Below are 25232 nucleotides of genomic sequence, written 5' to 3'. Positions count from 1 at the left end.
GGTTTTATGAGGAAAGGCTGAGAGACTTGAGGTTGTTTTCGTTAGAGAGAAGAAGGTTAAGAGGTGACTTAATAGAGGCATACAAGATGATCAGAGGATGAGATAGGGTGGATAGTGAGAGCCTTTTTCCTCGGATGGTGATAGCTAGCACGAGGGGACATAGCTTTAAATTGAGGGGTGATAGATATAGGACAGATGTCAGAGGTAGATTCTTCACTCAGAGAGTAGTAAGGGCGTGGAATGCCCTGCCTGCAGCAGGAGTGGACTTGCCAACATTAAGGGTATTTAAATGGTCATTGGATAAACATATGGATGATATTGGAATAGTGTAGGTTAGATGGGCTTTAGATTGGTTTCACTGGTCGGCGCAACATCGAGGGCTGAAGGGCCTGTACTGCGCTGTAATGTTCTATGTTCTATGAATCAGGGCAGCACTTACTCAGTTAATGGTAGGGCGTTGAGGAGAGTTACAGAACAAAGAGGTCGAGAGGTACATGTTCAGAGCTCCTTGAAAGTGAGGTCACAAGATGGACAGTGGTGAAGAAGGTGGGAGGGGTTTGGGGTGGGTGGGGGGGGGTGGGAGCGTGGGGAGGGGTGGGGGTGGGATGGGGTTGGGGGGGGGTTGGGGGATTGGGGGGGTGCGGGGGATGGGGTTGGGGGGGGTGAGGGTGGGGTGGGGGTTGGGGAGCAGCGTCGTGAGGCGACCATGTTCCAGACAGTGAATCCGCACGAGGGATGACTCGGTGGGAGGCACGAGGGAGTCCCCCGCCTCGCTCTGGGCAGACTCCAAAAGTGCCCCCGTGCCCACCACCGAGCCGCTGACCTCCTCAGCGCAGTCACCCCTCGACTCCGAGTCCCCCGCCGCAGGACGTACGGCGGGTGGCACGGAGCCGCCAACTCGTCCCAACCCCTCCCCGATCCCACCCCCAGGATCGGCGGAGGAGGGGTTCCCCCGGGCTCAGCTTCCCCGGTTTGCAGGCCCGCGTGCAGCGGCGACTCAGTCCCCCGCTCCGCCCCAGACGCTTGGACACCCCCCAGGTCCGGTACAACCTCCGGATTAAGGTCGGGGATGTCCTGCGTCCAAGGTCGGGACGGAGAGGATGAGTGGACCATTTCCTCGCCACCGCCGCACGGGGACACGAACATTGGGGTGTCGCCCCAGTCCCCCGACATACTGAAAAAGAACTCCGGGTTGTAATCGGCCGGGTGGAACGGATACTAAACCCTCCCTCCAGGACCTCCTCCCGGGTCAGGCAGACAAATGGAGAAATGGACAAAAAGGAGTAGACATGGCGGAGGGAGGGGTCCCAAAGGTCAAGCGGGATCGGCACCTCCCCGGACCTGACCTCCCCCAGTGGATGGAGGTGGGGGAGGAGGAGCTCACCGGGTAGAAAGGGCGGGACGTTCGAGATGATGATCTTATGGGCGGTGGCCTCCAATGTATCCACCGCCAGGAACGCCCCACCCACCATGACCCCCCTCTCCAGGGCGAGGTGGACCGCCCGCTCGGCCTTCAAAAAGAATACGGCCCGGCCGTACATCTTAGAGGCCGCGACAATGGCTCAGGGGCCGACAACCCCAGCCATTGCCTTGACACAGGCCTCGATGGACATGTCGGGGTGGGCGTAGCACTTAACCCCGAGCTGCCGCGTGAGCAACGAAAAAGGAGCGGCGGGGGTTCTGGTAGCCGCCACGCCCGCATAGGTGGGCCGAGAAGGCTCTGCCATCGACGACGCTGGCGATGCCTCCATAGTAATCAAGGGAGTGCTATGCCCACCCCGAGACTGCCCAGAAGCACGGCAGGGTGTATAAGGGGAGGGAAAAATAAGGGAGGGTAGGGTAGGTGGATGGGGGTCTAGGTGCTCTCTCCCCGGAGAGGAGAGAGGAGGTCGGAGGAGCAGGAGGGAGGACGAGGGACAAGGCACGGAGGGGGGCCGGTGCCCCAGTCAGGGGGAAAGAGGGGAGGGGGTGCCGGTGTTGGGGGCAGCAGCAGTGGGTGGGGGACTTTACTCCTCCAGCCCTTTCGGGCGCAAACAGTTCAAGTCCGGGGTGTCTTCACCCCCCCCTCCCCTTCCCCCCCCCCTCCCCTTCCCCCCCCTCCCCTTCCCCCCCCCTCCCCTCCCCCTCCCCTCCCCCCCCCCCCTCCCCTCCCCCCCCCCCCCTCCCCCCCCCCACCCCCCACCCACTGCAGATGGAAAAAACAGTCTGAATTTACTTCACCCCCCCATCCCTTTCAGGCACCGACCTTCTGATGATGAGGGCACCAGCCCAACCACTCAGTCCCTAGATGTTGAAACATGCAGTCCTCCCTCCCATAGATGGAAAGAAAAAAGAAAGAAAGTCACTCCGTGTCCTCTCTCCCTCCAGGGAGAGAGCACCCTCCAGTGGATGGACGGACGGCAGGCAGGTAGGCCAGACGGCAGGCAGGCCAGACGGCAGGCAGGCCGGCCAGAAAACAGGCAGGCAGGCAGGCCAGACGGCAGGCAGGCAGGCCAGACTACAGGCAGGCCAGACGACAGGCAGGCAGGCCAGATGACAGCAGGCAGGCAGGCAACAGCTCACCTTCCTCCCCCTTCCCACTTTCAGATGCTGGAATGACCAAATTAACATTTCTGCCCGGTTCTGACCCAGGGACCTTTCGCGTGTCAGGCAAATGTGACAACCACTTCACTACAGAAACAACCTCTCTGATGTTGGAGACAGGAGGAAGTTTCAATCTGTCTGAAGCTCAATCTTCATTCACACAAAGCCCGCGCTCTGGTCAGCTGGAGGACCAGAGTCCTTCCGGTCCTCCAACTCTTCCTATTAATCAACACCTCAGAAGGTCAGGGGGTGGGATCTGCCCTGCAATTCTCAGCTTCCCCTCTCCCTTGGACATGCGCAGTCCTGGGCCGGGGGGAGGGGGAGATCACCGAGCGGCTTCTCGCTCTGGCCGGAGCCATCAGCCGGTTGCCTGGAAACCTTGGCTCGATGTGGTGCAGGGGGAGGGGAACAATGGGTGGGGGCGGGGCTCCCGGGTCCGCGCGCCCGGGCTTGCTCACTGGAACCTGGGGCGTCACCGCGGAGCAGAGAGATTCCTATTGGCTGATTCAGGCAGGACTCCATTGTGACATCACAAAGGGGAAGTTGGCCAATGATGATGTAATTTAAACAATGCCTGAGATCACTTCACTTCTTGGTCAGACCCCCTTTTCAGTCCAGTGCTACTTGGAGTTTACCGTCAATTCAACAACTATTGGGTTACAAGTCCCTCACAGTTCTGATCACAAATTTATGATAAAATAATTCAAATAATGCATGAGAACGCTTCTTACCGAACTACCGACCACTGTTTGTTGATTGATCAGACCCCCTTTTTACACATTCAGGAATCTCAGCCACTGAACACCAGCCGGTCCTGGAATAAGTTTAATTCTAACTCATTCTGAGTAAATATTCTCACCAGGTCCTCTTTCGGAGCCCTGCTAAGCAGCTTTAATGGTTCATGATTGCAGAAACTGAGCAGTCACAGGAACGTGGTCAAGATAGTCCAATCCCATAATGCCTCACATTTAATCTGCAGTCCTTCAGTTATAACAGAATATGTGGCTGTCTGTAGCTGCCTCGGCCACGATCAGCGCCAACACTGCCTTCTTGAACTGCTACAATGCCGAAGGTGGAAGTACATCCACAGTGCTGTTAGGGAAGGATTTCCAGCTACACATTCCACACTTCCTCTAGACTGTGGGTGGATGTGAGATTGATACATTTCATTCAACTGCACCCAAGCTGAGTTATTCAAATCCCTTTATTGTACGTGACAATATATTCATGATTTCTTCAAAACAGAAATTAAACATTCCCATTTGATTTCAGGTATTAACATATTCTGTTGGTTTGTTCTTTATTGTCGATGTCAGGCTGGGGTTGTTCCCCTTGGAGCAAAGGAGGTTGAGGGGAGATTTGATAAAGGTGGACGAGATTCTGACAGGTTTAGATAAGGTGGACAAAGAAAAGCTGTTCCCATTAGCTGATGGGAGAAGGACGAGGGGGGACACAGATTTATGGTTTTGGGTCAGAGATGCAGGGGGCAGGGGGGCGCAGATGTGAGGAAGAATATTTTGATGCAGTGAATGGTAATGACCTGGAACTCGCTGCCTACGAGGGTGGAGGACGTGGAGACAATAAACAAGAACAAAGGAAATTGGATGGGCATTGGGAGGTTTCAAACAGAAATACTGACTAAATATCTCTGAACTTCCTCACACCCTGTCACTCTGTGATCCTTGTGAAATTTAAAACAAGGTATTCGCAACAAGACTCAAAGAGCATCACCCCACTGGAGGCAGTTGTGAGACCGGCCAGTCCAGCAGAAAGAAACCCTCCGACCCTCCCCATTGACTAACTGTGAGAATGAACAAAATGCAGTCCTGGATGTAACTGAGAGCAGAAACAATAACAGCAGAATCCCACCCCCTGGAATCACTCATGAACTTTTTGGTGTCTCAGCAGATTAGATAATTGACTGAATCCCTTCCCACACTGAGAGCAGGTGAATGGTCTCTCCCCAGTGTGAATGTGCTGGTGTATCTGCAGGTCAGATAACTGACTGAATCCCTTCCCACACGGAGAGCAGGTGAACGGTCTCTCCCCAGTGTGAACTCGCTGGTGTCTCCGCAGGGTGGATAAATGAGTGAATCCCTTCCCACACTGAGAGCAGGTGAACGGCCTCTCCCCAGTGTGAACTCGCTGGTGTCTCCGCAGGGTGGATGAATCAGTGAATCCCTTCCCACACTGAGAGCAGGTGAACGGTCTCTCCCCAGTGTGAACACGCAGGTGCATCTGCAGGTCAGATAATCGACTGAACCCCTTCCCACACTGAGGGCAGGTGAATGGCCTCTCCCCAGTGTGAACTCGCTGGTGTGTCTGCAGGGTGGATAACCGAGTGAATCCCTTCCCACACTGAGAGCAGGTGAATGGTCTCTCCCCAGTGTGAACACGCTGGTGCGTCTGCAGGTTAGATAATTGACTGAACCCCTTCTCACACTGAGAGCATGTGAACGGCCTCTCCCCAGTGTGAACTCGCTGATGTGCCTGCAGGCTGGATAACTGACAGAATCCCTTCTCAGACTGAGAGCAGGTGAACGGTTTCTCCCCAGTATGAATTCGCTGGTGTGTCTGCAGGACGGATAACTGAGTGAATCCCTTCCCACACTGAGAGCAGCTAAAGGGCCTCTCCCCAGTGTGAACTCGCTGGTGTGTCTGCAGTTGGGATAATCGAGTGAATCCCTCCCCACACTGAGAGCAAGTAAATGGTCTCTCCCCAGTGTGTACTCGCTGGTGTGTCTGCAGGCTGGATAAATGACTGAATCCCTCCCCACACTGAGAGCACATGAATGGTCTCTCCCCAGTGTGGCTGCGCCGATGAGCTTCCAGCTCTGATGGGGCTCTGTATCCCTTCCCACAGTCCGCACATTTCCACGGTTTCTCCATGGTGCAGGTGTCCTTTCCTCTCTTCAGTTGAAGACTCGTCCACACACAGAACAGTCTCCCCCCACTGTGAATGGTGTGATATTTATTCAGGCTGTGTAACTGGTTCAAGCTCAGTGCACTGGAACACACTCACTCCAGTGTGGCAGTGTGTTGGCACTTTTCCAGTCACACTGATGTTTGAAATCTTTTCAAGTCATCAGGCCGGACAACCATTTCTCCTCGATTCAAAGGCCGATGATATTCAGGTCCCAAGGAATGTGACTCTGTCAGATCTAGATGTGACGTTTGAGATTTCGGCCTGTGATTCCTCTTTCAGTATCCTGTAAAACAAGTTTACAGAGATCATCAGTGTCAGTGCAGGATGGAAATTCAGAACACGCAATTCTAGTTTCTGTGGAACATTCTTTCCTCTCTCCAGACTCGAAACATTGGCTCTATTCTCTCTCTATCTGGGGGATAGCGTGGGAAATGATGCTGCGGTAGATCAGCCAATTCTCAATGAATGGTTGCAGCAGTTCGATGGGCTGAATGGCCAACTGCAGCTCCTGTTTCTTATGATGTGTGTGTGGTGGACAGGAAGCAGTGAGCATGGATCTGTCAATCAGCCTCAATCAGCACCTTCAGGAGAATTGGGAGGGTGAATATTAGATACAGCAGAGTGAGAATGGAGGGAGAGTGTGTGGGATGGAGATTCACAGCTTTTGGAGAATGAGAGGAAAGAATACACTGACCCACACAGGCTCCTGGTTAAACAACTCAATTTAAAACATTGCATCTTTTTTTGCAAATCCTTCCATGACATTATCGTTCCCTGTTTCCAGCCACACAGATGTTTGAATCTTTTTCTACAGACACACTTACAATCAGGTTCTGATGAATGGAGTGACTCTGTCAGGTTTTGATCTGATGTCTGGTTTGAGTTTCCCTTCAAATTTTGTCATCAAATTTCCTGTAAAAAAAGATCATCACTGTCAGTCAAGAATAGAAATTAAGCGAGAAACATTTCTCTTGGGTTGAGTTTTCTGTGTGTAAATCCTCCCCTTCTCACTCCCTGTAAAAGGAGTTTCCAAAGTCCATCCCTGTCAGTCCCGGAGAGAAATTCACAACTTTCTCTCCTCCTGCTGACAGGGAGCAGCGCGCATGCGCACTATTGCCCATCGCCCCGGGAAAGATGGCCTCCGTTAACTCGGGGCCTCCAAATCAGGTATCTGCGGTCGCGGCCCCGAATGGTAGGAACGCGACACCGAGCAGTTATTATTCGGGTTTTCCTGTCTCCTCTGGGTGCTTATGAAGCCTCTCCACCCACCCCGCCGCCTCCATTACCCTCCAGAGTAAGCCGTTTCCCTGGAAACCCGGAGCCGATATAACCCCCTTGCTGCTCCTGCAGCAGCAACATACAGTGCGCATGCGCAAAATCTGTTGAGCGGCTGGATCATATTCTGAATCACTGTGAATGCTGGGTAAGATAGCCACCATTGAAGTATGTTATTGCATTTTTAAAAATCATGTTTTGTGATTCACTTACGACTGAAGCCAAAGCACCAAGGTATAAAATGGTGCAGTGGTTAGCACTGCTGCTTCACAGCTCCAGGGTCCCGGGTTCGATTCCCGGCTTGGGTCACTGTCTGTGTGGAGTTTGCACATTCTCCTCGTGTCTGCGTGAGTTTCCTCCGGGTGCTCCGGTTTCCTCCCACAGTCCAAAGATGTGCCGGTTAGGTTGATTGGCCAGGTTAAAAATTGCCCCTTAGAATCCTGGGATGCGTAGGTTGGAGGGATTAGTGGGTAAATATGTGGGGATAGGGCCTGGGTGGGATTGTGGTCAGTGCAGACTCGATGGGCCGAATGGCCTCCTTCTGCACTGTGGGGTTTCTATGATTTCTATAATGAAAATAGCTAATATAGCAGCTAGCTCCGTCCTGAGTTTAATTAATGTAAGAAGTCTCACAACACCAGGTTAAAGTCCAACAGGTTTATTTGGTAGTAAATAAACCTGTTGGACTTTAACCTGGTGATGTGAGACTTCTTACGGTGCTTACCCCAGTCCAACGCCGGCATCTCCACATCTGAGTTTAATTGATAGCAGAACTAACATCTACACCTGAAGATGAACTCCTTGGAGTGTCAGCTGGTGTAACGAACTGATTGATTTACCATCCACCCCCTCTCCACACACACACACACACACACGGACTTGACAATAAGAATGAACTCATGATTGATCAAATCCTTTGAACTTTTAAATATGTTAACAGAACGGGAAATTGAATAAATCCATTTGCACACATAACATATCTGAATGGTCTCTTTCTGGCGTGGCTGTGCTGTAAATAGGATAACTGACCACTTACATTCCAGGACTGACATTCTGCCCTGTTTCCAAGACCAATATTGAGAGGTGTTATAGTGGTTAGCACTGCTGTCTCACAGCACCAGGGACCTGGGTTCTATTCCCAGCTTGGGTCACGATCTGTGTGGAGTTTGCACGTTCTCCCTGTGTCTGCGTGGGTTTCCTCTGGGTGCTCTGGTTTCCTCCCACAGTCCAAAGATATGCGGGTTAAGTGGATTGGCCATGCTAAAAATTGTCAAGGGGACTATCTAGGGTTAATGCATGGGGTTATGGGGATAGGGCGTGGGTGGGATTGTGGTCGGTCCAGACTCGATGGGCTGAATGGCCTTCTTCTGCACTGTAGGATTTTTGTTCCTTGAAAAGGTACAAAATCGACTGCATAACTGCAAATAGTTTTATTTCCAAAACTGTATGAGAATTCCCACCTGACTCTTCATGTTATTGAGTCAAAGAAACTTTGTTAATTTTAAAAATGACCATGAATACTGCAGAGGCTTCTGCAACTCTTCCGATGTTGTTTTTTGTTAACTCAGATTTTTCATAAAGAGAATTGAGCAATCATTTGAAAGGAGAAATAATGCATGTTTTTATGAAGGGGAATGATATTAGGACTAATTGTACAACTGTTTGAAAATAAGCTAGCACAGACATGATGTGTCTGTGGGTAGAGATGTGTATTGTCTCCAGACAGGACAGCCACATCTCTTTAACCTGTGCTTAATGCTCCTTCCACCCACATTGTCTGTATCTTTAAGACCTGGTTGGCTGTAGGGATTCGCATTCTAATCAGTATTCTGTAACTTGATTTTGTGTCTCTGTGCCCTGTTTGAGAGCACATTTCCACTCCATCTGACGAAGGAGCAGCGCTCCGAAAGCTAATGGTATTTGCTACCAAATAAACCTGTTGGACTTTAGCCTGGTGTTGTTAAAACTCTTACTGGGTTCAGTTCTCCAGCTCCTGTCTGCAGACTGACAATAAAACCAATGGGTCTTATTGGTGGTGTTGGGGCCTCCAGCGGGTGTTTGTGAATCCTCCCCGCCCACCTCCCAGGGTTTCCTTCCTTCCCAGAGATCAGAATCCTCATTGATTTGAGGCCAAAGTGTAACCTCTTATTTATTGTCCCCCTCCCCCATCCTCTGATGTCAACCATCCTCCAGTGGCTGAGCCAGGATGGGGCCGTTAACCTGGGCCTGTTCCCGGGAGGGAGGGAGGGAGAAGCCCCGCAGCTTCAAACCAGGGAGCTGACAATGATTCTGAAGGGTTTGCGGATCCACAAAGTGTTTCCAAATCCTCCCAGACACCGCCTAACGCTGACTCCGCTTCTCCGGGACAAACAAGCGCCAAGGACAGCAATGACACTGCGCATGCTCCACATCACAATGCCCGGGGACTGATTGACGGCAGCTCCGGACCAATAGGAAGAGGGGGCGGGGCTGGAGGACCGAGCGGGAGCGGCTGGTCCTCCAACCAATCGGAGTGAATGAGGGGCGGGACCTGAAGCATGCGCAGTGCGGGTAATGGCGACGGACGGACGGTTATAACTTGGAAGCGAGATCAATACGAGGTAGAGGGCGGCGTGCGGGGAATGATAAATGTGGCGGGTGGGTGGAGAGGCTTTGTAAACATGTTGTTCAAACCCAAACCCCGGAAATGAACTTCCCGGTCCCCCCCTTTGTACCAAATGGAGCGGCAGCTTGTAGTGTTAAGACCGGGCTGACTGCCGCCATTGATGCTGCATGTGGGAGGTCGGCAGGGATTGTGATCGGAGAGTGAAGCCCTGACGTCACAATGGAATGGGTGAGAGTGTGACGTCACAATGGAATGGGTGAGGGTGTGACATCACAATGGAATGGGTGAGAGTGTGAGGTCACAATGGAATGGGTGAGAGTGTGACGTCACAATGGAATGGGTGAGGGTTCCAGATGAGCTGACACTGGGCTGGAGTCGGGCGATGGCACTGACATGTGGCCCGGTGGCACAGTGGTTAGTGCAGCTGCCTAACAGCGCCAGGGACCCGGGTTCAATTCCAGCCTCGGGTCGCTGTCTGTGCAGAGTTCCTACATTCTCCCCGTGTCTGTGTGGGTTTCCTCCGGGTGTTCCGGTTTCCTTCCACAGTCCAAATATGTGCCGGTTAGACAGATTGGCCATGATAAATTGCCACTTGTTATCAGGGGGATTAACAGGTAAATATGTGGCTAGGGCCTGGATGGGATTGTTGTCGGTGCAGGCTCGATGGGCTGAATGGCCTCCTTCTAAACATTGTATTTTATTATTCATTATTATTAATTAATTACTATTAATGCTTCTATGAATGAAGGTGGTCTTGATGATGATGTGGACATGTGGCTGGAAGCTCATCTTGGGATGCACTATTTCACCCTGGTTGTGAACAGCCTGGTTCAGCCTCAGACAGTTGCCAGGAGGAGAGATAAAGTTGTTGGCGAGGGAGTGGAGTTTGTAGTGGGGACTGAACACAATGGGTTCAGTCTTCCCAGTATTTATATGAAATAAATTTCTGTTCTTTCAGTACTGGATGTCAGACAAGTCAGGATGGTGTGTGGGTTGGAGAGGAACTTGGAGCTGATGGTGTTCACAGGGTTTGAAAATTCTGTCAAAGTTCCTGTTGAGTTGTTGATGTATAAAATCTCTCTCCTCACCTCCGGCCTCTCCTACTTCTCTCTGTTTCCACTCAGAGTTTGGAGATGCCGGCGTTGAACTGGGATAAGCACAGTAAGTAATCTCACAACACCAGGATAAAATCCAACAAGTTAATTTGGTAGCCTAAGCCACAGGCTTTCAGAGCGCTGCCCCTTCATCAGGTGAGTGGGAGTTCTGTTCACAAACAGGGCATATAAAGACACAAACTCAATTTACAAGATAATGGTTGGAATGCGAGTCTTTACAGGTAATCAAGTCTTAAAGGTACAGACAATGTGAGTGGAGAGAGCGTTAAGCACAGGTTAAATAGATGTGTATTGTCTTCAGCCAGGACAGGTGGTGAGATTTTGCAAGCCCGGGCAAGTCGTGGGGATTACAGATCGTGTGACATGAACCCAAGATCCAGGTTGAGGACATCCTCATGTGTGATTGACAGATCCATGCTCACTGCTTCCTGCCCTGGACGCAGAGAGCTGAAAATTTCCATGCAGGCTGCCAGACAGATAGATGTCTACATTACTGGAGTAAAAATGTGTGGAATATACAGACCAAATTCACTTCATTCCCTTCAGTTGCTGCAAGTCCCCAATTTCCCCCAGAATGATAAAAGAAATGGAAAGGGGGAAACATTGATTTCCTCCCAGATGTTGTCCAGAGGAGAAAGTTTCAATCTGAAGCTCATTGGCCAACTTCCGCATTGTGACGCCACAATGGAGCCCTGCCTGAATCAGCCAATAGGAATCACTCTGCTCCGGGGTGACATCCTGGGGTTCCAGTGCACAGGCCTGGGCGCGCGGACCCGGGAGCCCCGCCCCCACCCATTGTTCCCCTCCCCTTACACCTCCTTGAGCCAAGGTTTCCAGGCAACCGGCTGACGGCTCCGGCAAGAGCGAGAAGCCGCTCAGTGATCTCCCCCTCCCCCCCGGCCCGGGACTGCAAATGTGCGAGGGAGAGGGGAAGCTGCGCGTGTGCGGGGGAGAACCCACCCTCTGATCTTCATGTTGACCAATGGGAAGAGTTGGAGGACCGGAAGGACTCTGGTCTTCCAGCCAATCAGAGCGCGGGCTTTGTGTGAATGAAGATTGATCTTCAGACAGACTCAAACTTCCTCCTGTCTCAAACATCTGTGAGTAAAACACTTTCTTTTCAACCCCCTTTCCATTTCTTTTCTCATTCTGGGGGAAATTGGGGACTTGCAGCAACTGAAGGGAAAGGAAGTGAATCCAGGGAGCTGCAGACTCTGGAAAGGTTGGCCCAGGTCTCTCTCTCTCTTAAACCAGAAAATGATCCATTTCTGCTCACTGTTTGCTGTGAGCCAATCTTCTATCCACGCCAATATGTTATCCCCGCAGCATGAATTTTTATTTGCTGCAATAACCTTTGATGTGGCACCTCATCAAATGTCTTCTGGAAATCTGAGTACAGCGCATCCACCGGTTTCCCTTTATCCAATTCCCGATGGGGAATTTTAGAAAATTGAACAACACATCAACGAGCTCACTCTGTTAAGACCCAAGAATGAAGCCCAGCAGGACCCGAGGACTCATCAGCCCACAGCTCCAACAGTTTGCTGAGGACCACTTCCCTGGGAATTGTGCTTTTTCAGAGTTCATCCCACACTTCTGTTTTCTGATTTCCAGCTGTTTCTGAGTTTTAACTGTATCCTCTGTTGTGAACACCGAGGCAAAATACTTGTTCAATTCATCTCCCAGCTCCTTATTTTTCATTATCAATTCCTGGACTCACTTTCTATTAGACAGTTAAGAAATGAGGTGGAGCAAGTGACTGAAGTGTCAGTCAGGGAGCACTATTGGGAGCACCAATAGTTTCAAAATAGTTCTGGAAAAAGATGGGACAGGTCCACAGGTCAAGGCCCTAAACAGGAGCAGGGCCACTTTTGTGGGCATTAGGCAGGATCGAGCAGATGTCGATTCGGTGAGTTTGTTTGAAGGGAAAGGAATGACTGGCAAATGGGAGGTTTTAAAAGTGTGATGTCAAGAGTCCAGGGGCAGTATATTCCTGTTAAGATGAAGGGAAAGAATGGTAAATTTAGGGATCTCTGGCAGACAAGGGACATTGAGGCTCTGGTCAGGTAAAAGAAGGAAGCAGACATTGGGTTTAGGCAATCGGGGACAAGTGAATCACTCTGACTATAAAAAGTGTAAGAAAATACTGAAGAGGGAAATCAGGAGGACAAAAAGAGGGTATGATATGGATCTGGCAGGTAAGATTAAAGACAATTCCAAGAGGTTCTATAGCTATATTAAGAGTAAAAGGGTGGCGAGAGAGAGAATCGATCCCCTTAAAAATCAGTATGGCCATCTGCGTGTGGAGCCACAGGAGATGGGTGAGATTTTTAATGAATACTTCTCCTCTGTGTTTACTGCGGAGAGCACCATGGGTGCTAAAGAAATAAGGGAAACAAGTGGTGATGTCTTGGGCACACGCATGTTACTTGGGAGGAGGTATCTGCAGCCTTATAAAAGCAAATTACTGCGGATGCTGGAATCTGAAACCAAGAGAGAAAATGCTGGAAAATCTCAGCAGGTCTGGCAGCATCTGTAAGGAGAGAAAAGAGCTGATGTTTCTTGTCTCGATGACCCTTTGTCAAAGCTCTGAAACATCAGTTCTTTTCTCTCCATACAGATGCTGCCAGACCTGCTGAGAATGGGGAGAGAGTGTGTGGGATGGAGATTTACAGCTTTTGGGGAATGAGAGAGGAAAGAATGTTCCATAGAAATTGTCTGTTCTGAATTTCTATCCTGTATTGACACTGATGACTTTTGGAAACTCATTTTACAGGATATTGAAAGAGGAATCACAGGCCGAAATCTCAAACGTCACGTCTAGATCTGACAGAGTCATATTCCTTGGGACCTCAATATCATCGGATTTTGAATCCAGAAGGAGAAATGATTGTCCAGTCTGTCGATTTGAAAAGATTTGACATGTCAGTGTGAGTGAAAAAGCATCAACACACTGCCACACTCGAGTGAGAGTGTTCCAGTGCACTGACTAAAGAGCTTTAACCAGTTACACAGTCTGAATAAATATCACATCATTCACAGCGGGTAGAGACTGTAATCTTGTTCTGTGTGTGGATGAAGTCTCAACTAATTGTCCACCCAAGAGAGAGGCAAGGACACCTGCACCATGGAGAAACCATGGAAATGTGTGGACTGTGGGAAGGGATACAAAGCCCCATCTAAGCTGGAAGCTCATCGGCGCAGCCACACTGGGGCGAGGCCATTCATCTGCTCTCAGTGTGGGAAGGGATTCACTCATTTATCCAGTTTACGGATACACCAGCGAGTTCACATTGGGGAGAGGCCATTCACCTGCTCTCAATGTGGGAAGGGATTCAGTCAGGTATCTGACCTGCAGAGACACCAGCGAGTTCACACTGGGGAGAGGCCATTTACCTGCTCTCAGTGTGGGAAGGGATTCACTCGGTCATCCCACCTGCAGAGACACCAGCGAGTTCACACTGGGGAGAGGCCATTCACCTGCTCTCAGTGTGGGAAGGGATTCACTCGGTCATCCCACCTGCAGAGACACCAGCGAGTTCACACTGGGGAGAGACCGTTCACCTGCTCTCAGTGTGGGAAGGGATTCACTCGGTCATCGCACCTGCAGAGACACCAATGCATTCACACTGGAGAGAGGCCATTCAACTGTTGTCAGTGTGGGAAGGGATTCACTCAGTCATCCACCCTGCGGACACACGAACGGCTTCACACTGGGGAGAGACCGTTCACCTGCTCTCAGTGTGGGCAAGAATTCACTCAGTCAGCCGACCTGCAGAGACACCAGCTACGTCACACAGGGGAGAGGCCGTTCACCTGCTCTCAGTGTGGGAAGGGATTCACTCTGTTAACCCACCTGCAGAGACACCAGCGAGTTCACACTGGGGAGAAACCATTCATCTGCTCTCAGTGTGGAAAGGGATTTGCTCAGTCATCTGACTTGCAGACTCACCAGCGAGTCCACACTGGGGAGAGGCCGTTCACCTGCTCTCAGTGTGGGAAGGGTTTCAGAGTTTCATCCCGGCTGCTGAGACACCAGCAAGTGCACGAGGGGTTGGATTCTGCTGTTATTGTTTCTGCTGTCAATTACATCCAGGACTGCATTTTGTTCATTCTCACAGTTGGTCAATGGGAAGGGTCAGAGGGTTTCTTTGTGTTGGACTGGCTGGTCTCAGCCTCCAGTGGGCTGATGCTCTTTGAGTCTTTTTGCGAATACCTGGTTTCAAATGTCACAGAGTGACAGGGTGTTAGGAAGCTTAGAGATATTTAGTCAGAAGGAAACAGAGGTTGGCAGTGCAAAGGTACATTTCTGAATGGAGGGCTGTGACAAGTGACATTCCTCAGCGATCAGTGCTGGGACTTTTGCTGTTTGTAATATATATAAATGATTTGGAGGAAAATGTAACTGGTTTGATTGGTAAGTTTGTGGACGACACAAAGGTTGGTGGAATTGCGGATAGCGATGGGGACCAGCAGATGATACAGCAGGATATGGATCAGTTGGAGACTTGGGCGGAGAGATGGCCGATGAAGTTTAATCCGGACAAATGTGAGGTAATGCATTTTGGAAGGTCTAATACAGATGGGAAATATACAGTAAATGGCAGAACCCTTAAGAGTATTCATAGGCCGAGGGATCTAGGTGTACAGGTACACAGGTCATTGAAAGTGGCAATGCAGGTGGAGAAGATAGTCAAGAAGGCATATGGCATGCTTGCCTTCATCGGCCGGGGCATTGAGTTTAAAAATTGGTAAGTCATGTTGCAGCTTTATAGAACCTTAGTTGGACCGCACTTGGAATCTAGTGTTCAATTCTGGTCACCACAGTACCAGAAGGATGTGGAGGCTTTGGAGAGGGTACGGAAAATATTTATCAGGATGTTGCCTGGTGTGGAGGGCATTAGCTATGAGGAGAGGTTGGAGAAACTTGGTTTGTTCTCACTGGAACAACAGAGGTTGAGGGGGGGGCGACCTGAAAGAAGTCCACAAGATTATGAGGGGCATGGACAGAGTGGATAATCAGAAGCTTTTTCCCGGGGTGGAAGAGTCAATTACTAGGGGGCATTGGTTTAAGGTGCGCGGGGCAAGGTTTAAAGGAGATGTACAAGGCAGGTTTTTTACACAGAGGGTGGTGAGTGCCTGGAACCCGTTGCCGGGGAAGATAGTGTAAACAGATACGATAGTGACTTTTAAGATGTATCTTGACAAATATATGAATAGCATAAGAATAATAGAACAGTACAGCACAGAACAGGCCCTTCGGCCCACAATGTTGTGCCGAGCTTTATCTGAAACCAAGATCAAGCTATCCCACTCCCTATCATCCTGGTGTGCTCTCCATGTGCCTTTCCAATAACCGCTTAAATGTTCCTAAAGTGTCTGACTCCACTATCACTGCAGGCAGTCCATTCCACAGCCCAACCACTCTCTGCGTAAAGAACCTACCTCTGATATCCTTCCTATATCTCGCACCATGAACCCTATAGTTATGCCCCCTTGTAATAGCTCCATCCACCCGAGGAAATAGTCTTTGAACGTTCACTCTACCTATCCCCTTCATCATTTTAGAAACCTCTATTAAGTCTCCCCTCAGCCTCCTCCGCTCCAGAGAGAACAGCCCTAGCTCGCTCAACCTTTCCTCATAAGACCTACCCTCCAAACCAGGCAGCATCCTGGTAAAACTCCTCTGCACTCTTTCCAGCGCTTCCACATCCTTCTTATAGTGAGTTGACCAGAACTGCACACAATATTCCAAATGTGGTCTCACCAAGGTCCTGTACAGTTGCAGCATAACCCCACGGCTCTTAAACTCCAACCCCCTGTTAATAGAGGGATATGGTCCCCGGAAGGGTAGGGGGTTTTAGTTCAGACGGGCAGCATGGTTGCTCCAGGCTTGGAGGGCCAAAGGGCTTGTTTCTGTGCTGTAATTTTCTTTGTTCTTCGTTCTGTTTGGAACATCCCAAATGCCCATCCAATTTCCTTTTTAATTGTTTATTGTCTCCACTTCCTCCACCCTCATAGGCAGCGAGTTCCAGGTCATTAACATTCGCTGCATCAGAATATTCTTCCTCACATCTCCCCCCCCATACCCCTCCATCCCACCCCCCCCCCCTCCGCCACACCCCCCCTTGCATCCCTGACCCAAAACAAGAAATTTGTGTCCCCCCTCGTCCTTGTCCCATCAGCTAATGGGAACAGCTTTTTTTTGTCCACCTTATCTAAACCTGTCAGAATCTTGTCCACCTCTATCAAATCTCCCCTCAACCTCCTTTGTTCCAAGGGGAACAACCCCAGCCAGACATTGACAATAAAGAACAAAGTAACAGAATATGCTCCCCCCTTCCACTTCTTTTCTCATTCTGGGGGAAATTGGGGACTTGCAGCAACTGAAGGAAAAGGAAGTGAATCCAGTCTGTACATTCCACACATTGTTCGGCCGGTCAGATAGACATGTACCTGTTTGCCAGCCTGCATGGAGATTTTCAGCTCTCTGTGTCCAGGACAGGAAGGAGGCTTTTGGGATTGAGAGAGGAAAGAATGTTCCATGGAAACTAGAATTGTCTGTTCTGAATTTCTATCCTCAATTGAAAGTGATGAATTTTGTTAACTCCTTTTACAGGATATCAGAAGGTGAGGATTTTACAGACAGAAATCTCGAATCAAACATCACGTCCACATCTGACAGAGTCACTCAATTCATCAGGACCTGAATGCTATTGGCCTTTGAACCCAGAAGGAGAAATGTTTCTCTGTTCTGTCTGCTTTAGCAGTCTTTAAACATCAGTGTGACTGGAACAGGACTGACACACACACACACACACACACACACACACAATCAACTGAGATTTTCCCGTGCATTGACTGTGGAAAGAGCTTCCCAGTTACACGGCCGTAAACAATATTGCCCCATCACAGCAGGGCACCATAATATTGTTCTGTGTGAGACTTCAACTGATGGTCAAACCTGGAGCAACACAAGGATACCTGCACCATGGAGAAACCGTGGAAATGTGGGGACTGTGGGAAGGGTTGCAAAACCCCCTCTGAGCTGCAAACCCATCGACGTATTCACACTGGAGAGAAGCCGCACACCTGTTCTGTGTGTGGGAAGAGATTCACTCGGTTATATCATCTGCAGCGACATCGGCTGGTTCACACTGGAGAAAGAGCGTTCATCTGCTTTGAGTGTGGGAACGGATTCGCTCATTTACCCGATCTGCAGAGACACCAGCGCGTTCACACTGGAGAGAGACCATTCACCTGCTTGGTATGTGGGAAAGGATTTATGCAGTTATCCAATCTGTCAAAACACAAAGTCACTCACAGCAATGAGAAACCCTTTAAATGCTCTGACTGTGGAAGTGGTTTCAAAAGCTCTCGGGAACTGATTATCCACCAGCACATTCACACTGGGGAGAGACCGTTCAGCTGCTCTCACTGCACAAAGACATTTAGCACGTTATCTCACCTGCGGGAGCACCAGCGAATTCACACCAGGGAGAGACCGTTCACCTGATCTGTGTGTGGGAAGGGATTCACTCATTCATCCAGCCTGCTGAGTCACAATCTCACTCACATCCAGGAGAGACCCTTTAAATGCTCTGATTGTGGAAGTAGTTTCAAACGTTCTGGGGATCTGATGATCCACCAGCGCACTCACTGTGGAGAGACCGTTCAGCTGCTCTCACTGCACAAAGAGATTTAGAACGTCATCCAACCTGCAGGAACACCAGCGAGTTCACACTGGGGAGAGACCATTCAGCTGCTCTCACTGCACAAAGAGATTTGGAACGTCATCCAACCTGCAGGAACACCAGCGAGTTCACACTGGGGAGAGACCGTTCACCTGCTCTGTGTGTGGGAAGGGATTCACTCAGTCATCCAGCCTGCGGAGACACCAGCGAGTTCACAAGTGATGACAGGGGTTGGATTCTGCTGGTATTGCTGCTGTTGATCACATCCAGGACTGAACCATGTTCATTCTGACAGTTGGTGAAGTGGGAGGGTCGGAGGGTTTCTTGCTGCTGGACTGGCCGGTCTCACAACTTTGCTTCCAGTGGGCTGATGCTCTTTGAGCCTGGGAGAGCACATTTCCACTGAAATGATCCACAAAAGCTGATGAAGGACATTTATTTAATCCTGGATAGTAAATAGTGTTTTTCCTACCACTACAGGTTGATCTAAAATAAATACAGAAAGAACTGGAAAAACGCAGCAGGTCTGGCAGCATCTGTGGAGAGAGAAACAGAGTTAACATTTCACACTACTGGATGGGAGTCAATCTAGTAAATCTCCTCTGAACTGCTTCCATGGTATTTATAAAATGGGGCAGCACGGCAGAACAGTGGTTAGCACTGCTGCCTCACAGCGCCAGGGACCCAAGTTCAATTCCTGGGTCCCTGGTCCGATTCACTGTCTGTGTGGAGTTTGGACATTCTCCCCGTGTCTGCGTGGGTTTCCTGCGGGTGCTCCAGTTTCCTCCCACAGTCCAAAGATGTGCGGGTTAGGTTGATTGGCTATGCTAAATTGACCCTTGTGCCAGGGGGATTAGCAGGGTAAATGTGTGGGGTTGTGGGAATAGGGCCTGGGTGGGATGGTGTTTGGTACAGACTCAATGGGCAGAACGGCCTCTGTCTGTACTGCAGGGATCCTACGATCCTTTGTTTAATAGGAGACAAAACTGCACCCAGTGTTCAAGATGCAGTTTCAGCAACGCCCTGTATAACTGAAGCATAATATCTACTTCTCTGTTCAATTTCTCTCAGAATAAAGGATAGCATTCCATTTGTGAGAACTTTGATTTATTTGAACTAAGATTTATGAGGTTCTCTTGTTTACAATAACTCCATAACTGTAAATCACACCAGGTTCCAGTGACTTAACCATGTGGCTCGAAAGAATACTTTAAACGGTGATTCAGTAAGTTTATTAACCATTAAAAATGTAACAAGTCAAAGATAAAAAAGGACAGTATCGATTAACAGTAAAAGGAGAAAGTTTAGCTTTAACAATTGAACATATGAACTTATGAACGGTTATGGGGAGAAGGCAGGAACATGGGGATGAGGAGCATATCAGCCATGATCGAATGACGGAGCAGACTCGATGGGCCAAATGGCCTAATTCTGCTCCAAGATCTTATGAACAGATTTCTCTCTATCCTTTTCAGACCAGGACATGAAGTGATGGCTCCGAAAACATGGATAACTTGTAAAATCAACAGCTCCCAACACCTCTCTGTAGGGCACAGTGGTTTGCACTGCTGCCTCACAGCGCCAGGGACCTGGGTTCGACTCCCGGCTTGGGTCACAGTATGCACATTCTCCCCGTGTCTGCGTGGGTTTCCTTCGGGTGCTCCGGTTTCCTCCCACAATCCGAAAGACATGCTGGTTTTCAGAGTAACTTCAATGCAGTGTTAATGTAAGCCGACTTGTGACACTAATAAATGAAGTTCCTGGGAAAATCCCCCAGTCACCGCACTCTGGCATCTGTTCGGGTACACTGAGGGAGAATTTAGCATGGTCAATGCACCTAACCAGCACATCTTTCGGACTGTGGGAGGAAACCAGAGCACCCGGAAGAAAACCAGGCAGACACGGGAACAACGTGCAAACTCCACAGAGTCACCCAAGCCGGGAATCAAACCCAGGTCCCTGGCGCTGTGAGGCAGCAGAGCTAACCAGTGTGCCACCAGGCCATCCAAACAAGTCTTGTTATCTGTTTTTTCTATTCTGTTGGCTTCAGAAGGGAACATTTTATAATTCTCACAGCATTTTAACCATTCTTTATATCTTTATAATTCTAAACGTTATAAACTTTTGTGTTCAAATTTACATTTCCAGCCTAACATCTGTATTAATGAATCATTTATTCTTTAGTTGTCTCTCAATTCAGGCTGTCCATTTAACTAATCTCCTGCTTTACAATTGTGGGAACTTCAGTCACAAATAAGGTAGTCAAATGCATTGTTAAAAGCAGGATGTTCTTTATATAAATAAATAACAAAGTTTAAAAATCATTGGCAAACAAAAGGAAACAGGAGCATTGGAACCAGCCTGGACTTGCAGACTGAAACCCCGCCCAAAGCCTGCACGTGCTCAGAAGGGAGAGAGGTTGAGAAGAACACTCTGTAACACTTCTCCTCCCCTTAAATTTCAATCCCCCATCAGGACAGAAATACAACAAAGTAATGTCTTTAACAATACGGAAGTCTGTCAGGAGCTTTGTGGTTGCATTGCGACCTGTACAATACCACTGGTAAATCTTGTAATGGTGTTTCTGGAATGGGAGGTGAAGAGGGAGTTTGAGAATCTGTACATGAACATTCCTCTTCCACTCCCACAGCAGAGTCAACTGGCAAAGCTGGAACCATTTCCTGGTGAACATCCACAGCAGCATGACCCTCTGCCATGTTCTCTGTAATGGTTGCTGACTCTGAAACTGTTCCTGACTCGGGGTCACACCACAAGCGAATATGGTCTTGGTGTCTGCGAACAACTCTTAGAACATAGAACATTACAGCGCAGAACAGGCCCTTCGGCCCACGATGTTGCACCGACCAGTTAAAAAAAAAAACTGTGACCCTCCAACCTAAACCAATTTCTTTTCGTCCATGAACCTATCTACGGATCTCTTAAACGCCCCCAAACTAGGCGCATTTACTACTGATGCTGGCAGGGCATTCCAATCCCTCACCACCCTCTGGGTAAAGAACCTACCCCTGACATCGGTTCTATAACTACCCCCCCTCAATTTAAAGCCATGCCCCCTCGTGCTGGATTTCTCCATCAGAGGAAAAAGGCTATCACTATCCACCCTATCTAAACCTCTAATCATCTTATATGTTTCAATAAGATCCCCTCTTAGCCGCCGCCTTTCCAGCGAAAACAATCCCAAATCCCTCAGCCTCTCCTCATAGGATCTCCCCTCCATACCAGGCAACATCCTGGTAAACCTCCTCTGCACCCTCTCCAAAGCCTCCACATCCTTCCTGTAATGTGGGGACCAGAACTGCACACAGTACTCCAAGTGCGGCCGCACCAGAGTTGTGTACAGTTGCAACATAACGCTACGACTCCTAAATTCAATCCCCCTACCAATAAACGCCAAGACACCATATGCCTTCTTAACAACCTTATCTACTTGATTCCCAACTTTCAGGGATCTATGCACACATACACCTAGATCCCTCTGCTCCTCCACACTATTCAAAGTCCTCCCGTTAGCCCTATACTCAACACATCTGTTATTCCTACCAAAGTGAATTACCTCACACTTCTCCGCATTAAACTCCATCCGCCACCTCTCGGCCCAACTTTGCAACCTGTCTAAGTCTTCCTGCAAACTACGACACCCTTCCTCACTGTCTACCACACCACCGACTTTGGTGTCATCAGCAAATTTGCTAATCCACCCAACTATACCCTCATCCAGATCATTAATAAATATTACAAACAGCAGTGGCCCCAAAACAGATCCCTGAGGTACACCACTTGTAACCGCACTCCATGATGAATATTTACTATCAACCACCACCCTCTGTTTCCTATCCGCTAGCCAATTCCTGATCCAATTTCCTAGATCACCCCCAATCCCATACATCTGCATTGTCTGCAGAAGCCTACCATGGTGAACCTTATCAAACGCCTTACTAAAATCCATATATACCACGTCCACTGCCTTGCCCCCATCCACCTCCTTGGTCACTTTCTCAAAAAACTCAATAAGGTTAGTAAGGCACGACCTACCTGCCACAAAACCATGCTGACTATCACCTATCAATTCATTACTCTCCAAATAACTATAAATCCTATCCCTTATAATTTTTTCCAACATCTTGCCGACAACAGAAGTGAGACTCACCGGTCTATAATTCCCGGGGAAGTCTCTGTTCCCCTTCTTAAACAATGGGACAACATTCGCTAACCTCCAATCTTCTGGTACTATACCAGAGGCCAACGACGACCTGAAGATCAGAGCCAGAGGCTCTGCAATCACTTCTCTTGCCTCCCAGAGAATCCTTGGATAAATCCCATCCGGACCAGGGGATTTATCTATTTTCAGACCCTCCAGAATATCCTGCACATCCTCCTTATCAACTGTAATACTGTCTATTCTACTCCCTTGCAACCCAGTGTCCTCCTCAGCTATATTCATGTCCCCTTGCGTGAACACCGAAGAGAAATATTGGTTCAATGCTTCACCAATCTCCTCCGGTTCCACACATAACTTCCCTCTGCCATCTATAACTGGCCCTAAACTTGCCCTAACCAACCTTCTGTTCTTGACATACCTATAGAACGCCTTAGGATTCTCTTTAACCCTATCCGCCAAAGTCTTCTCATGTCCCCTTTTAGCCCTTCTAAGCTCGCTCTTCAACTCCCTCTTAGCCAATCTAAAGCTTTCTAGTGCACTACCCGAGTGCTCACGTCTCATCCGAACATAAGCCTCCTTTTTCTTTTTAACCAACAAAGAAACTTTTTTGGTGCACCACGGTTCCCTAGCCCTACCAATTCCTCCTTGCCTGACAGGGACATACCTATCACAGACTCGCAGTAGCTGCTCCTTGAAAAAACTCCACATGTCGGACGTTCCCAGTCCCTGTAATCTCCTAGTCCAACCTATGTTTCCTAATTCTCTCCTAATAGCCTCATAATTACCCTTCCCCCAGCTAAAACCACTGGCCCGAGGTTCATGCCTATCCCTTTCCATCACTAAGGTGAACGTAACCGAATTGTGGTCACTATCACCAAAATGCACACCAACTTCCAAGTCTAGCACCTGGTCTGGCTCATTTCCCAGCACCAGATCCAATATAGCCTCACCTCTAGTTGGCCTGTCTACATACTGAGTCAAAAAACCTTCCTGCACGCTTTGAACAAAAACTGACCCCTCTTCCGTTTTACAGTCTCACCACCCAAGATACTGGACCACTTTGGTTTAAAATTATTCCCGGTAACCACCTTTGGTTACTCCCAAAGTTTCTGATGTAAACCTGATCACCCGGTTTGAACTGCCTCTCTTTGGCGTGGCAGTCGTGTCCCTCCTTCTGCTTCTCTTGTCTCCTGCTCACTTTTGCTCTGAGATCTGGATGAAGCAGATCCAGATGAGACTTCAACCTTCGACCAAAAAATTCCACAGGAGAGTCCGGTTGTGGATTGTGGTGTGATGCGAAACTGGAACAAAAATCTTGAGAGCTTGTTCCTAAAGTATCGCCTGCCATTCTTTTCAATCCCTCCTTCAGACTTTGAACAGCTCTTTCTGCGAGACCATTTGTACAGTAAGAAGTTTAACAACACCAGGTTAAAGTCCAACAGGTTCATTTGTTAGCAAATGCCACGAGCTAACAAATGCATTTGCTAACAAATAAACCTATTGGACTTTAACCTGTTGTTGTTAAACTTCTGACTGTGTTTACCCCAGTCCAACGCCAGCATCTCCACATCATGAAGACCATTTGTAGCCAGATGAAATGGTGCAGTACGCACATGACGTAGACCATTCCTTTACAGGAATTCCTGAAACACCTCACTTGTAAACAGAGTGTTGTTATCTGAAACAAGCCAATCTGGTAACCCAGGGCTTGTGAAAATTTGACAGAGCTTCTCTATTGTCACAGGAGCTGGAATATTACTCATGATCTGTGCTTCCAACCATTTTGAATGCACATTTACAATGACCAAACACATGTGATTCATGAAAGGCCCCCCAAAGGCCACATTTAGTCTGGACCACGGCCTATCAGACCACCCCCAAGGATGAAGTGGTAATGTACCCAGTGTGTTGTGCCTGATTCAATCGACAAACAGTTTATTGAGTTACGCCAGCGAGGAGAAGCCACAGGGACTGACCATGTGTAACTCCACCCAACAAAGAATATCATCAATTCTTATACAGCTACTCAGCGCATCCCGGCTGGACACAATCCAATCAGAATGGTGATAGATTACATACATTATAGGTTCAATAAAATTAGTATCTGGGCATTATGGGGCTTTGTGATCATCTCATGGACAGGTGCCCTCATCATGATGCTTTCCAGACCCCCCTTCGGGGGGGGGGGGGGGGGGGTCTTTCTTGGGTTTTCTTTGTACATAGACTCCCTTAGTTAGAAATGGGGTGGATTAAAAGTTCTCAAATGGATGTCAGCACCCTTCCTTTGTTTTAATCTAATGACCACATGGTCTGGGAATCATTTCTATTTAATGCTCTCTCTTTTTAAACTCTTTTCTTCAGTATCCAATTCCAGAATTTTCCTTTTCTTTGTGTTACTTGCGTTAGGAATAAATCTTTGGACCTGACAGGAAGTTTAACCCAAGATCAATCCAACACAGGATTGGTCAGAATCATTTCACATGTGTCAAATTTTAAATAACCATTACAAATTAAAACTCTCTTTCTCACATGGGTGAATTGTATCCGGATTAAAATTCCCACATGTTTAGTAAAATATCCTGGAATCCTGTCTCTGGCCAGTAAATATGGCTCCAGGTTCATAACTTCTGAACAAAAAAAGTTTTATTGATCACACTTCCTTTTTTAATAATCTGTTTGATTTAAATCACAGACAGAAAACCTCAAAGCTTGAAACGTTCATCCCACAAATATCATCCACACACAAACAGAGAAACTTAACATGTGCTTTACAACAACAATAACCAAAATTAATTACTGAAGTGTTCTTGTGATTCTGTTTTTAAACTTCCAAAAATGCCTTTAATTAAAGACT

The 25232-nt window shown here is 48.6% G+C and overlaps 2 protein-coding genes across 2 annotated transcripts in view; one reads left to right on the top strand and one right to left on the bottom strand.

Moving 5' to 3' along the window:
- LOC144483376 (uncharacterized) overlaps positions 1-25232 on the bottom strand; it is a 490005-nt gene that overhangs the window by 417674 nt on the left and 47099 nt on the right. The gene's annotated exons all lie outside the window — the stretch shown is intronic.
- LOC144483353 (uncharacterized) lies at positions 13692-25091 on the top strand (the record flags this gene model as incomplete). The annotated part of the gene is made up of 2 exons (XM_078202070.1): positions 13692-14570; positions 25071-25091. Coding segments are annotated over 2 exons (900 nt in total), but the record flags the coding sequence as incomplete, so codon positions are not given.

Source organism: Mustelus asterias, unplaced genomic scaffold (assembly GCF_964213995.1).
Source record: "Mustelus asterias unplaced genomic scaffold, sMusAst1.hap1.1 HAP1_SCAFFOLD_63, whole genome shotgun sequence".
In the NCBI taxonomy this organism is placed as follows: domain Eukaryota; kingdom Metazoa; phylum Chordata; class Chondrichthyes; order Carcharhiniformes; family Triakidae; genus Mustelus; species Mustelus asterias.
This window is presented reverse-complemented; position numbering and strand designations above follow the sequence as displayed.